Consider the following 14158-nt stretch of genomic DNA (forward strand, 5'->3'; position numbering starts at 1 on the left):
CTCCGGGTTAGGGGGGAGTTGCTCCCTCAAGTGGAGGAGTTTAAGTATCTCGGGGTCTTGTTCACGAGTGAGGGAAAAATGGAGCGGCAGGTCGACAGACGGATCGGTGCGGCGTCCGCAGTAATGCGGTCATTGTACCGGTCTGTTGTGGTGAAGAGGGAGCTGAGTCGTAAGGCGAAGCTCTCAATTTACCGGTCGATCTACGTTCCTACCCTCACCTATGGTCATGAACTCTGGATCATGACCGAAAGAATGAGATCGCGGATACAAGCGGCAGAAATGAGTTTCCTCCGCAGAGTGGCTGGGCGCACCCTTAGGGATAGGGTGAGGAGCTCAGTCACCCGGGAGGAGCTCGGAGTAGAGCCGCTGCTCCTCCGCATCGAGAGGAGCCAGTTGAGGTGGCTCGGGCATCTGTTCCGGATGCCTCCTGGACGCCTCCCTGGGGAGGTGTTCCGGGCTTGTCCCACTGGGAGGAGGCCTCGGGGCAGACCCAGGACACGTTGGAGAGACTATGTCTCCCGGCTGGCCTGGGAACGCCTTGGGGTTCCCCCAGAGGAACTGGAGGAGGTGTGCGGGGAGAGGGAGGTCTGGAGTACTCTGCTCGGACTGCTGCCCCCGCGACCCGGCCCCGGATAAAAGCGGAGGAAGATGGATGGATGGATGGATGGATCATCCAGATAAGTCAAAGGATGTTGTCGACAGTATTTGGTGCACTGCCTTAAAAAAGTGCTTTTGGCTGCTTAATATTATTTACAGCGGATGAACATTCTTTTATAATAATATATAATAAGTTCTCCTGTGGTCAGTGGTTGGACTGGGATAGAATCAAGGTAATCAAAATTGTCAAACTACAATATTATTATTATGCTTATGAATGTTAAGGAAAATCTCTTCAGCAGAAGTGACAAATTAACTGTAAAAACTAAGAATATAAAAAAATTGGACTCTAAACATGATGCCATAGCATTTTTTGGAACGCTCAAAGACTGGAATAAAATTAATTCAGTCCATTTCAGGGATATCAGTGTTCAAATAATGATTTTAAGAAATGATACTGTTTCCGCTTTAAAAATAAAGTTTCCATGCACAATCTGGCTGGGCTGCATAGTATCATTTATGTAGGCTTGGCTCTCTGCAAAATCCGCCTGCGATGGGGATGCTGGATGCCTTTCGCCAACTGTTGTCCTGGCAACTTGCTACAGGAGGCATTTTAACAGCTTCAGGCTGTCCAAATGCAGAAAGTACTATTTAACTGCGCACGCTGCAAGAGTTATTTACGAACACATGGGAGGCATAGTGCATTTACAGTGCGGGTCAACACATCTCAATGCCTTTACTACTCCAGTCAGATTCTTTGTCCCCCACATTTGCAGGCAGCATCTGAACAGCACAACACACACAAAGCTGATTGCCATTATGTGCTCCGTGCTCAATCTCCATTGACATTAACCTCAGAGATTCTCACTGCTGTCCATTAAAGACTCTTTTTCCCCTCGATTACTGGGTAATTCAAGCATTCAGGAGCATTATAAACAACAGCGCTCTGAGAATTACTGCACAGGAGGCATGACTCCCACTATTTAAAAAAGAAAAAAGAAACACCGTTTGACCGCCTTAGCACAATGTAGAGGTGCCTCCTCAGCCTGGTAAAATTTTAAACCTCAGCTGAAATTCCAAGGATAAAAGCAAGAATGTGAAGGAGACCCACTCTCAGTCTTTGTTTATCCCCCTTGATTGTCTGAAACATTTCTAAACAAATATTTCAAAGATGCATTTGGATTTGGTGAAAGTATGTTATACCTGTGAAAAGAGTGAAAGATAACTGCAGTTATTGAAATAATGTGTAATTTTGTTCAGTTTAAACACATAGAGGTCACTAAAAGGTCAATCTGAAGCATCACAATAAGTTTTTAAAGCATTGCCTCTATTCATCTTCCAGTCTTGCCATTTTCTTCTTTTCTCTGTATCTTTTGGATTTTTGTTTTTATTAAAAATTTATATTTTTATCTTTGTTTGCAAAAGTCAAATTCACAAGTTTCGGCACATGAATGCAACATTAAATTCAAATTAAAGTGAAAATGACATGGAAACAACCAAAACAATTTTACTTTTCACAGCCGTATCTTTACAGCATGGTCTCGGTCCAGCCATGTTTTTATCGTCTCTCGTTTTTACTGGTTCAGTTTCAGGACTGTTTTTTAATCAGACATGTATTTACTTTTTATATTATCTTTCTCAACTCTTGTCTCTCCCTGTTCAGCAGACATGTTTTTTTTTTCCTCGGCCATAGATACTGCAGAAAACTATGATAATCAGGAAGATATTTTGGCAGAATTTCGATTTCGCAGTGATTGACTCAGCTATGGAATTTCAGGATGTGACAATTTCGATAGGGAATGTAGTAGAGCAGTAACAGAGCCTCAGCACAACTTATACGCTCTTATTTGAATATAAGTAGGACTCAAAAGATGTTCAGCATGAGGCAGTTGGTAGTGTAGTGGTTAGAGCTGTGGCATTTGGACTCAATGGTTGCAAATTTGAATCCTGCCTCCAGCTGTAGTTTATCTGAGCAAAGAACCAATGCTGAATTGCTCAGCTAAAATCACCCAGCTGTATAATGGGTAAATAATTGTAAGTACCTTAAAAGTGTAAGTTGCTTGGGAGAAAAGCATCAGCTCAATCTAACATTTACTCACACTTACAACTCTACAGTTCATCTGTTTGCGAGTCCTTTTTGGTATGCAGATAATGTTATTTATCCATGTTAAATGCTGATTCTTTTAGGAAAAAGCTAAGCAAGGAAAAACAAACATTTAAAAACAATGCATCTAATTATGCTATATATATATGTATACAGTATATATACTGTTTCTATATATATACATACATATATAAAATATTTCCTTCTGGATTATTGAGACATTGCATAAGCATGTGTTAATTTACCAAGCAATTGTGTTAAAAAAAAAAAAAAAACATTTCCATGAAAAACCAGGGTGTAACACTGATGATTACATGGTATTCTTTATTGCAGAATAAGAATGGTGTGAAATATTTCCCCAGGGTCATCCTGACAGTGCCCTGAATGGAGCTTGCAGGATTAGAATTCTAACTGCTATTGTATCAGTGGGGGACTGCTTGTGCCTCCTCACTCAACAGGAGAGCATCACTCATGTGTGGGTGGAAACGGTCCCTTTGACACACCCATCCTCACACACACACTGTGCTGGGCTCATAAAAACAAACCCCCAGGACAGCTAGAACCCAACCCCCCCCACCACCACCCAACCAACAGGCGACAGCAAAAATGTCACTGACAGAGGGCTCTTTCTTGAGTCTATCACTGAGCAGAAGACTGAACCTTGGTCTCCCATCTCCCACACAGGAGCGGTACTCTTGTTCTCTAAAACCTCACTACTCCTTTAGAGCAGCAGTAGTCGGATAATCTGACAGATAATCTCCTTCCTTATCTGGACACTGATTTTTATTTTATGAGACATCAATTCACCTTTTATGCTCCTAGAGATCAGGTGTCTAACTCTTAACTACTACCTTCAGGTAGCTCATATGAGCTCATGTTTTCTGACACTATCAGATGTGTGCTGCGAAAATGAAATTTTGGCACATGATCTACAAATGGGACACATTTTCAGTAAAATCCTCACTTCTCTGGAAAAATCTGAAGTTCAAGTCCTTTGAGGGCTTTTTCTGGAAATTGGTATGGATTACTACATTAGTCTTTTATGCTTGCATATAGTAATGGGAGAAATAATCATTTTGAATAATTGCTTAGTGCGGAATAACAAACCATAGCCTGGTAACAATTACATTAAAGAAAACATGACCTTTTGGCATCATTGTATTACCATACAATTTGTGACTATCAACTACATAGAGTTCATTGGAAGTCGCTTTGGAGAAAAGCGTCTGCTAAATAAATAAATGTAAATGTAAATGTAACTAAGAGTTTCTTAGTGGAAATACAGTCACTTCCAAGCTAAACAGGTTTGTTCTGAAGTATTTCAAATTGAGGCTTTCTCAAAACATTCCTGTCCCAGCAGGGTCACAATGGCAATTTTAATTATATAAATGTAAATTAGGCATATAAAATATACATTTGTGTGTTCATTGATATAGTTGCTTAAAATCTGAACTTAAAATTGTTATTCAGCAGGGACAATAATGTAAAGGTATAAACAAGAGAAATTGAAAACAATTTTTTGATAAACATTGGTAAAGATTCTTTAATTAGATCATAAATATTTCTTTAAATTCAGCATACAAAAGACAATATATACATCCACACAAGTGGTTTCATAATATGGTTGTCATGGGAACATCCCCCCCATGAATTCAGTCCACATACTCTAAAGTGTTAGCTTTGCACTACCTGCATTCCATATGTTCTGGGAATATTTAACAATGCAAACACACTTTATTCTCCATGCCAGTAGAAACACATAAATGCAGTTTTTTCCTTGTTTAGGTCTGGAGAGATTAACTGCACATTTAGGCCTTTAACATAAGCTATGTAAAAATCCACAACAGAAGCAGTACTGGAAGTTCCCTTTGCTTACTGGGCACCATCTTTCACTCTTTTTGTCCATAAAAGGGCACCACCAAATAATCCCACAGATAGTTCACAACTCTTCGAGTCTCACGGAATGGCTCTGCAGTGTATATTTACAGTCAAATCCATCCAAGTCTACAAAGGCGTTTCCAGCCGTATGGAAACATAAGAGGTTCCCCGCATAAAATGTCAACATCATTTTTGTAATAAACTGTAATACGCAAAAAAAGGCCTCTGATATCCGAATCTGGTGAGCGTGTGGATTTTTGCGGGTTTAAAAAAAAATCCCCAAGGACAGCGGTCTTCACGTAACCGACAGGCAGTGTCACGGTACCCCGCATTGACATTTTTAAATGGGAGGGGAAAATCTGTTGCAGGGCAGGATTTCATTAAAAAAACAACATTCAGAAAAAATAGTGCCACAAAAATAAAAAACCGTCCTTATTAAAATACGCACACTGCAGCTTAAGACAAAAGTAAGTGTCCTTGGTACATAGTGCTTTGGTTATCTGTAAGAGGAAAGGCGGGTTGGTAGTTGGTGGGGAAGGGGTGACGCGGCGCCTCATTTGCACACGTATCGCTCCACAGTCCTTTCGCACTTTTTGCACGTCACGTAACAGCACCAGTGATACTTGCAGTGGCAGCGCTCCACCAGCTTCTCGGTGTAGGGGTTGTAGCCCCGGCCACAGCACATCAGGTCACAGCTGTCGCTGCCGTTGGACGTCTTGTTGCACTGCCTATGGAAGAAGAGACAAAAAAAAAAGAAAAAACAACGCTGAGTGCTTTCAACTGGCGCTGCGGCACCATAGGGTCAGTGCCCAAGTGGGTCACGCCGGCAGTTTGCGCAGCACTGGGCTCGCGATGACAGTTTGCATCAGGACTGCGGCTATTTCAGTTTCAGCGGCGGGCTGCAGAAAAGAGTTCGATCCCCCTACTCCCCCGTTCCGATTGTGCCGCTGACGGCGGGGCTCGTCCATCAAACTCCCTACAGCAGCTACACTTGTGACCGACAGACCAAACTAAGAGCATCTGTTGAGAGCTGAGGACAGCCTTGCAGTTCGCACTGCACAATTAATGCACCGGGGGTCACAGTCTTTATTAGGCCTTCTTTTTTCCACACAAGTATGTTTTTTTTTGCAGTTATGGTGCCCTAATAGCCTTGCCGCTGAGAGAGACACTGGGAAGGTGGTTGTCGCAGCAGGGGGGCTCTTTGAAGCCTGAGGCAGACCCCTTACAAAAGGTCCCATGGAACTGGCAAGTTTGCAAAATGATCTGATGGGATATTTAGAAGGGGAAACTGAACCTTTATTTTCCTCTCCTAGTCTAAATAAATAGCAGCGCCAGGAGAAATTCAGAAAGGTTTTTCGTTGTGTGTAATTATGGCTCTTTCTAAAACCCTTAGTTGTATGATGGCATCATTTATTGTGGCACATGTTGCTTTTCAAACCACAGACAGGGTATCTTGTACTGCTTGTCTCTTGTGAAACTGACACCATCACAGTTTAACTGTTTGTTGATGAAACGGTCGCACTACACAACAATATCTCAGATATCACCGAACGATCCCGAGTTAAACATGCTTTGCAGAATTAGGCAGGATTTCAGTGAATCACATTCTTTACATTGACTGACTGTGAAGCTGGATCCCTGCAAATCTGCAGTGTCCCACATACCCTCGGATCACAGCAAAAAAATGTAATGAAAATACAGGATTCAGTCAACTTAGTGTAAGAGTCCAGTTAAGGGCTTGGGTGCTTAGAAACTCCTGGTATATATGAAAAGTTGGGAGAGCACACACAAGTTTACCGCAATAGTTATATGTCTTGTAATGTGACAGACGCACTACGGCGGGATGATGTCGATGTAGGCATCCCACTGAAACACATCTGTCAGATTAAAAGAAATATAACTATTCCTGTAAAATCACATGTGCTCCCATCTTTGTTTTAACACGACATGTAACACATTGATGCCCTGATGTAATAACCACAAAAGCAGGAGGCATTTGATTCCCCACACTGAATTTAAACGTGGCAAAACCTACATCATATGTCTTATCCACGCGTTGAAACGGACATGATGTACAGTTAAATTCAGATGACGTGCGGAATGATTTTTGGATTATTTTTCTGAGACAGCACAGCAAGAAATGACATTCAGATTAGTCAGCAATCCTTAGTGAATTCGTTCCACCAATTTTTTCCAGACTTTATATTTCACTGATGGGTATTTGGTGAAATGTTAACAAGGTTTTAACAAAGTAAAGGACACTTTTTTGAAAATATATTGCTGTTAAATTAAATCTGGGATTATATTAGCCAAAAGCAGGAGATCACAAACTGATTTCCAATTAAATGCACAATAAAAACCACAAAACTCCCAAGGATTTTGAAACATGATACTTAATGTACAACAGTGTGTTTCTTATAGGACTTCTGAACATGATTTTCCTCACAGTTTAAAGATGAAGTTCTATAGAGGCTCTGATAGCTGCAGGAGTAAAAACTGCTTTGAAGATGCAAGAACTTCAAGTCTCATATGCCAAGAGCTGGGAGAATAATCAAAATCAACTGTTTTGTTAACCGGACCTTCGATGCCTCTCAGCGCTAGCAGACACTTACCTCAGAACCAGAACCCCAAAAAATCTCTGGTATGGCAGCAGATATCGAAAGAAATTATCCAAATGATCTCGTTTTGAAACACACATCCTAATAAAACACTCTCTGTAAATTGAGTTGGTCTTTTGAACTTTGAGCTATTTCCCTTCCGTGACATATTGCCTAATTGATATCAGCTGAACACATCGAGGCCCGAGAATAATGCATTACTCAGAGCCACTGGCTGATAACCAAGCACAGCACATATAGCGCTCGGCAGAGCTGCAGAAGCCCTGTCTGACATGTGTGCAGACAATGGAGAGACAGAGCAGTCCTGGAAACAGCTGGCTTGGTCAAAGTGTTAAGCAAACAGTGCCACTTCAATGCCCTCGTCAAGTCTGATTCTGATAAGCCGCTTCCAGATTCCGATAAATACATTTGCCAGAAGGAACCTGAAGCTTCACGTGGAAGTGGTATTTCATAGTCAAAGCACGTGCAGTCTCATTTCAGCTTGACCCGCTCACCTGTCCTGAGTGCCGACTGAGCCCAGTTTGTCATTCCTGCTGCAGAAGTCGGGCGAGCTCTGCAGGTACACAAGCTCATTCTCCCTCACTGGCCGGATGTCAATGTCTTTGGGGACGAGCTGCTTACGGGTGCCCATGGGCCGATGCACCACCTTGGTGGCAGACAGGTACTTGGTCTTTAGGTCCATGGCAATGTCCTTCAGATCCTGCAAACCTCTCCAGCAGGTCCTGATGGAGCATGAACCAGACACTCCATGACACTTGCACTTCATCTCCATGGCATTCTGTAGGACCTATGGGACAGACAAAGCGGTCACAAAGGCAAATTGAATCCAAAATGCCCTGCTGCTCAATCTACAAAAAAGTGTGACATTTTTATGGCAGGTTAGGTTCTCCACTTTCCATTTCTACCACAGCTTATTACAGATATTTAGGTTCTCTTTCAGTTCAAATACTGTGAAGTGATAACATCAGTTTGTATATTTCTTTATGCACAAGACTACTAAGTTGTTTGTGTAAGACAAATGGCTGAGGGACAAAACTGAGAGCAGGGTGGTACCTGGCGGCCCACTTCGCTATTGTGCAGATGCATGAGCTTGTTAGCGTGCGAGCCAGACTTCTTCATCTTCATGGGCGCATCGGAAAACTTGGAGCCCATCACAAGGCCGTAGTGCAGGTTATCACCACAGCCCCCCCAGCGGTAGCCTGGCTCTGGGATATCGCCAGGGATGGGCCCACAGGAGCAGAGGCGCAGGTCGCCTGTAGTGCATGCTCGGGCAATTGTATGGCTGATGGCTGCTGCAGAGAGGGCGTACACAAATGCCGACTCCCTCGTGCCTGTTGGGGACAAAGCAGCAGATACCATCACGATTACGAACATGGACTTGAAACCCTCGAACGTGGTATTTACACTGCATTGTTATAGTAAAAGTATCCAGCTTTCTAATAAGAATAAGTCACTGTGGATTAAAGCATCAACTAAGCAGTGATATAAAAAATAACAACTAAAAGCACAGTGGTGAAGAGATTCATATTTGAAGGCTGCAAAACTCCTCTTGAAACAGCCACTTCCTTTGTCAAGTGTTTGCACCTTACCTGTAGGTTTCTAAGGTATAAGCAGCAAAAAAAATATGCCAGGAACCACAGGGCAAGCTCTCCTGCGGTGGGATGTTTGGGGGCAGAGTAATAAGGAGTTGCAGTCATGAGGTGTATGTGTAAAGGGAAGATGAGGGATGTACAGGAGCCACGCCTTGACTTGGAAAAGGACACAAAGACATTGCTAGATGTGGAGTGCTTGCGGCTGGAAGGGCTTTCCAAAGGTGCTCAAAGGCTCAGCAGATGGGAAGCGTCTCCTCTGGTGAGGAATTACCCACATATCTCTGCTGTCTGTCTGACAGTGAGCCAGGCCTTTGTATTGCCTTCATAACTCTCGTCAGATTCCACAAGCATGACATAGCAACTGGTCCGCCTTGTATGTGAGCTCCTGGCATATGTGTAGATAAAATAAACCTTTTTAAACTACGTGGATGAGCACCTTTGGCAAGGATCGGTTGAGACTTTGGATGTTCAAGCCACCACCTGCCACGAAGTAGAGTGTGCGTAGCACATCTCCAAGCAGTTATAAGAATTGGCTTTTCGGAGGACAATCCAACATTAACTAATACATTGATAAATTTACAAACAATAATATTTGTGTCACTGGGAGCATTCAAATGTTGAGTATCAAATTTAGATGCGAGTATTTTGAATGTGGCGGAAATGTAAAAGAACACACAGCACACGCTGAGCACAAAAACGTGCTGGCATGGCTCAGCCAGATCAGATCGTGACCATCTTCGACAAAGAGAATGGGCGCCATTGTGAGGCGTCACAAAGAAATTCCACATCCCAGAACAGGAAGCAGGGTACTTCTGGGTAGAAAAGAGCCGACTCATCTGTGGCGCTCTAATAGCAGGCTTTGTGGACAGGAAGCAGTGCTGCAGAGGCTGGCGGGCCAGCGAGTGGGTGCCCTAGTCCTGCCGCGCAACACAATGAAGAATGGCGCCTTTTGCCTGGTGCACTTCAACCCACACAAAGACCACCACGGGTGCCTTTAGTGTTCCTGCCCTGTACTTCTAATGATCCGTGTTGAACATTTACACAAGTCCCTCAGACACTGTGACGGGACACAGAAGCTGCTATGTTGAAACGGAGGGGAGGGGAGCTGTCGGCAGAAGAAACGGATGGCCCCTTTGAGGCGGAAGCAAGGAGGAATGGAGTTGGGCAATACCTCTCTCGAGATCCGGGAGGTAGTTGGGTCCGTTCTCGATGGATGAGCAGTTCCAACGCATGTCGGCAAAGGTCTTCTGGCATGTCTTCTTGACCTCCCGCGCAGCTTGGATGATGGTGTGCATAAGCTCCAGGTTGCTGCGGCAGAGCTGCACCTGCGAGGAGACCAAACCCTCCAGTCGCTTGCAGTGCTGCGTCTGGTTCACGTGCAGAAAGGTGGGCGTCCGTGACAGGGCCCTGGTAAGGTGGAAGGACACCACATACACACACACACACACACACACACACACACATACACACAAACACACACACACACACACACACCAAAAGGTTGCTTTAGCACTCTTGACAACATACTCTGTAACATTCTGCTTAGAAAATAAAGAGTATATTAATAAAGGTAATCATTGAAACAAATGTCTCCTATAAGCAGCATCAAATTTCACTTTAAAAATTACCCAGTTGTACTAATTTTACTAGAAATAGCTATACTATATCACATCCGTTCCTTATAAGAATACTAAAAGTAATATTTCTCTTTGAAGAGCAATTCCTGAATAAGGCAGATGTTTTTTATAAGTACTAGTGCTGTCATTGACCTGACACTTTGCATTTTGGATCAAAAGCATCTTTTGTTGCACACTGAAACAATTTAAATAATTTTAAAGCACACAATATGTTCCAAAAACAAAATTTATAGCAGTCAAAATGATGAAAGGTTTTTTTTTTTTTTAATAATAGTTTAACGGGAATTTAACAATAGTTTATTTCCATTTTACAATTACGTACTTGCCGAAAACTCATTATACAGTCAAATCACATTGTTTCAGTCCTTTCGGTAAGTGCTGTAGTCCTTCTTGCAAAAACAGTCTGTAAAGGACATTTTCACTCAATGAACACTGACAGCAAAGAGCTTATTGAGGCTTTGTACACATTTCCAGTCTTGAGAGCAAATACTCTAAACATACAATACCTATTAAACGAAACTTCACTGCCAAAGAGAAATGTTAATTTAATTAAGAATGGTGTGTCTGGAGTCAAAGCAATACACTCCAGTCCTTAAAGAGGAAGCTTTCCCTTGACAACAGCAATAAAGTAGAGAAACTCGGAAGCACACATATTTATTCACAGAAATGTTGGGAAGGGTGTATAGGGGGAGAGATTTTATTCCGTACTGTCACGGATCAGTGATTCATGAGGTGCTCAACAGCACACCCTACACCCAACCTGTGCCCGAGAGAAGTTCTCCTGCCCTCGTTACCCAGTTCACGCAGGTGTTTACGGCTGCATCTGTTTCGCATTGGGCTGCGCACTGCCAAAGCCTCGCCGGCTCTCCTGTTTGTTCATCATGGCTCAGTCTACCATCCATGCACCCCCTGCTGGAAAGCTATTAGGAACCAACTCACTATTAGTGGGACCTTTCCCTACACACACACACACACACACACACACACACACTCATTGTTGTCTTTGAATCCCATGCAGGCTTTTCAGAGCACAGGAGAAGGAATCATTTATTTTAATAACACTGGAGAGTTTAACACCAATTTCGCTTCATTGTCAGTTTGCTTTTCTTTTCTTATAACTAATGTGGTTTTGAAACGTTCATGCTTCTGCTGTACTTTTTAAACAGGTCAAGACTTTTCGAAAGCAAATCGCTTACTCTATTACAAAAATACAGATATCCTTGTATTTTTTTAGGGTAATGTCTTGATACGTGACCCTTTCCTTTCTGTCCAACTCTTTTACTGCTTGTTCTCAGTGAGTATTTAGAGTTTTTAGAGCAGTAACTGACACCAAGTAACGCGGCAGATTTCGGACTCCTGTGACTTAAGAATATGCACCCAAAAGTTTGATTTTAAGTGACTTGGACACAAAGTTGAAAAGTATCCAAAGTTTAAGTTACCCCGAATATATTGATATGGAGTACGGTTTGCTTCCTTTTTGAAGCTACCATGAACTGGAGTTCACAGACCATTCAGTGAAAACTCTTAACCAGGAAGAAAGGGGAAAGCAGCATATTGAACATATATGTTTTGGATTAACTTTTCATGTCCTTACAGCCACTTGATGCCTGAGCATAGTTGTGAGAGGAGCATGAGGGAGAGCAGCAATTGTGACAGGCGCTGAGGAGCACTCCTCATGGTGATGGTGCTGATGATGATGTAGGTGATGATGGCAGTTCTGATCTGGCTGAGACCAGACAGAGAGGTTGTGGGGGTCGTCCAGGTGCACTCAGAACCCTGCACACATTGCCTCCTTCCTCCTGTTGTCCTCCTGAGGAAACAGAATGGCCACGTGAGAAGACCCACACTCAACATGTCTGTAGCCGTGCACAGACATTCTGCACCTCTACATTGCAGGCACATTTCATAAATCTTGTATATAACCTGAACCACAGCCCCAGGGTAGCTCCTGGTATGATATTTTAAGTACAGATCCATATAATGTATCAAATGCTATTGCACAAAAACATTTACAACAATCAATACTGAATACATGCCTAATTATGTATAATTATAAATGTATTTAGTACAAAAACATTTTGTTTGCGATGTCACAGGCAAACAAAAAATTTCCTGTTCGGCAAGCTCATAAAAAGGTCCTTTTGTCTGTTTATTTCAATTTTACAATTACTTAAATTATTTTTATTAGGACCAAGCATGTTTGTATAAGATGTATATCATACACTGTGACTTGCATATTTAAAATGTATATTTAAATATAATTTATTCATGGTATACAGACCAGCGCACTGCGAGAGTTAAGAAAATGTATTAAAATATTATCCTCGAGTGTGCAGATATACTGGGAGGTGGATGAAACGGGAACAGCGTTCACTAAAAACAAAGCATGTTGTTCCTGAACCTCCATGTCATAAAAGTAATAAATAGCAATGCGTTTTATTGATTTGCTATTCATCAAATAAGACTACGCATTTAAGGGGCGGCTGAAAAAAGGGACAGAGTAACAAAACTATTCTTTAATTGCAACTCCATGAGCTGCTCGCTTTTGGATTATGAGAAAAATAAAAACGACATGTGTTTTTATCAATCATGTTCTGTATTCATGACGTTAGTCGTGATTTATTTGCAAAAATGCCAACCTTAAAACCATGACATTTAGAAAAAAAAAAATTACCCCACAGGTGCAACGCTTTCGATTGCAAAAATAAGTCCATAATATTTTTATTATGCTGGTTTTACGTGATAAGGTTTTAAACGCAAATGTGTGCGGAGTTCATCTGGAGTTACTCCAATCTCCATCACTCCGAATACCTTCAGCAGGACACGGATCTCCTGAACCTCCGCAGGGAGACCAGGATTACATGGTCACACTGAAGAAGCACCGAGCAAATCCAGTTTTTCCATTAAGTCCAATTAAACACAGTCATGTTTGTCGAGCTCACTGGGAATCTTCCTTTCCATGTTCAACTGTTCGAATCCCTCCAGCTGTATCCTTCAGGTACTTAACCCTGAACTGATACAGTAAGAATACCCCGCTGTCTCAATGCGAGAAACACTGACATGATTGTAAACTAAGCTGATGTCGGAACTTAGTGTCCTTGGACGAAGGTGAGAACAATAACAACAAGGGTTCAGTCTAAAAAAATGTCATCTTATCAACACTGTAGCTCTTGTTTCCGCCACAGATAGAGCCAAGACTTAGTCGTCACCCATGATGTGTGTAAAAAGGAGAAAGACAGGTCAGTACCTTTGCCCAGTCGGGCAGTGCTGCTGCTGGAGCCCCGCGGCGGTACTCCACTCAGACTCCCTCTCATTCGAGCTCCGCCACCAGGCGCTCTTTGTAAATCCACACCGCTGGTACACAAGCGGAAAGCATCATCCGGCCGCCCCGCGTGGCTTGATCTTCTTGTCTGGCTCAACCGGGGACCAGCACCGGCGAGACCAGTGAGTAGTGCGAACAGTGCGCAGGCTCCAGATTACAGATTCCAGTCTCCAGGTTCCTCTCTCTCTGACAGCCTGTGGAATGTGGCGTCCGGAGTTCCGTGGCAGCGTCCATTTATAGCCGCCGCGCGCCGCTTTGATCTCACTGTGATGTCAGCAGTGATTAGCATAACAAAGTGTGACCCCTCCGAGTCTCGCTGAGTTCACTGTACAAGGTGGCCTACGCGCTGTTCGTGTGTGAAGGTTGTGGGTTCTACACTGTAGTTTGCTTTCATAAAGAATTCTATGCAA

The 14158-nt window shown here is 42.8% G+C and overlaps 1 protein-coding gene across 1 annotated transcript; it reads right to left on the bottom strand.

Annotated features, from left to right (window-relative positions):
- Nucleotides 1–4348: 4348 nt before the first annotated feature.
- On the bottom strand, nucleotides 4349–13937 carry wnt11 (wingless-type MMTV integration site family, member 11). Its single transcript, XM_018755165.2, has 6 exons — nucleotides 13674–13937; nucleotides 12021–12236; nucleotides 9961–10196; nucleotides 8251–8528; nucleotides 7692–7984; nucleotides 4349–5307 (listed from the first exon to the last, which is right to left on the bottom strand). The coding sequence occupies exons 2-6, from the start codon at nucleotides 12101–12103 to the stop codon at nucleotides 5133–5135; spliced, it is 1065 nt and encodes a 354-aa protein (XP_018610681.1). The 5' UTR covers nucleotides 12104–12236; nucleotides 13674–13937; the 3' UTR covers nucleotides 4349–5132.
- Between the last annotated feature and the right edge of the window lie 221 nt (nucleotides 13938–14158).

Source organism: Scleropages formosus, chromosome 4, assembly GCF_900964775.1.
Source record: "Scleropages formosus chromosome 4, fSclFor1.1, whole genome shotgun sequence".
Lineage (NCBI taxonomy): Eukaryota > Metazoa > Chordata > Actinopteri > Osteoglossiformes > Osteoglossidae > Scleropages > Scleropages formosus.

Bases quoted from the DNA above. Each gene is read 5' to 3' on its own strand.
- wnt11 (XM_018755165.2), bottom strand. From the start codon at position 12,103: ATGAGGAGTGCTCCTCAGCGCCTGTCACAATTGCTGCTCTCCCTCATG. The intron at 10,197-12,020 runs GTAAGGACATGA...CCACCTTACCAG, and splicing joins TGCTCAGGCATCAAGTGGCT to GGCCCTGTCACGGACGCCCA. The intron at 7,985-8,250 runs GTACCACCCTGC...TCTGTCCCATAG, and splicing joins ATAGCGAAGTGGGCCGCCAG to GTCCTACAGAATGCCATGGA.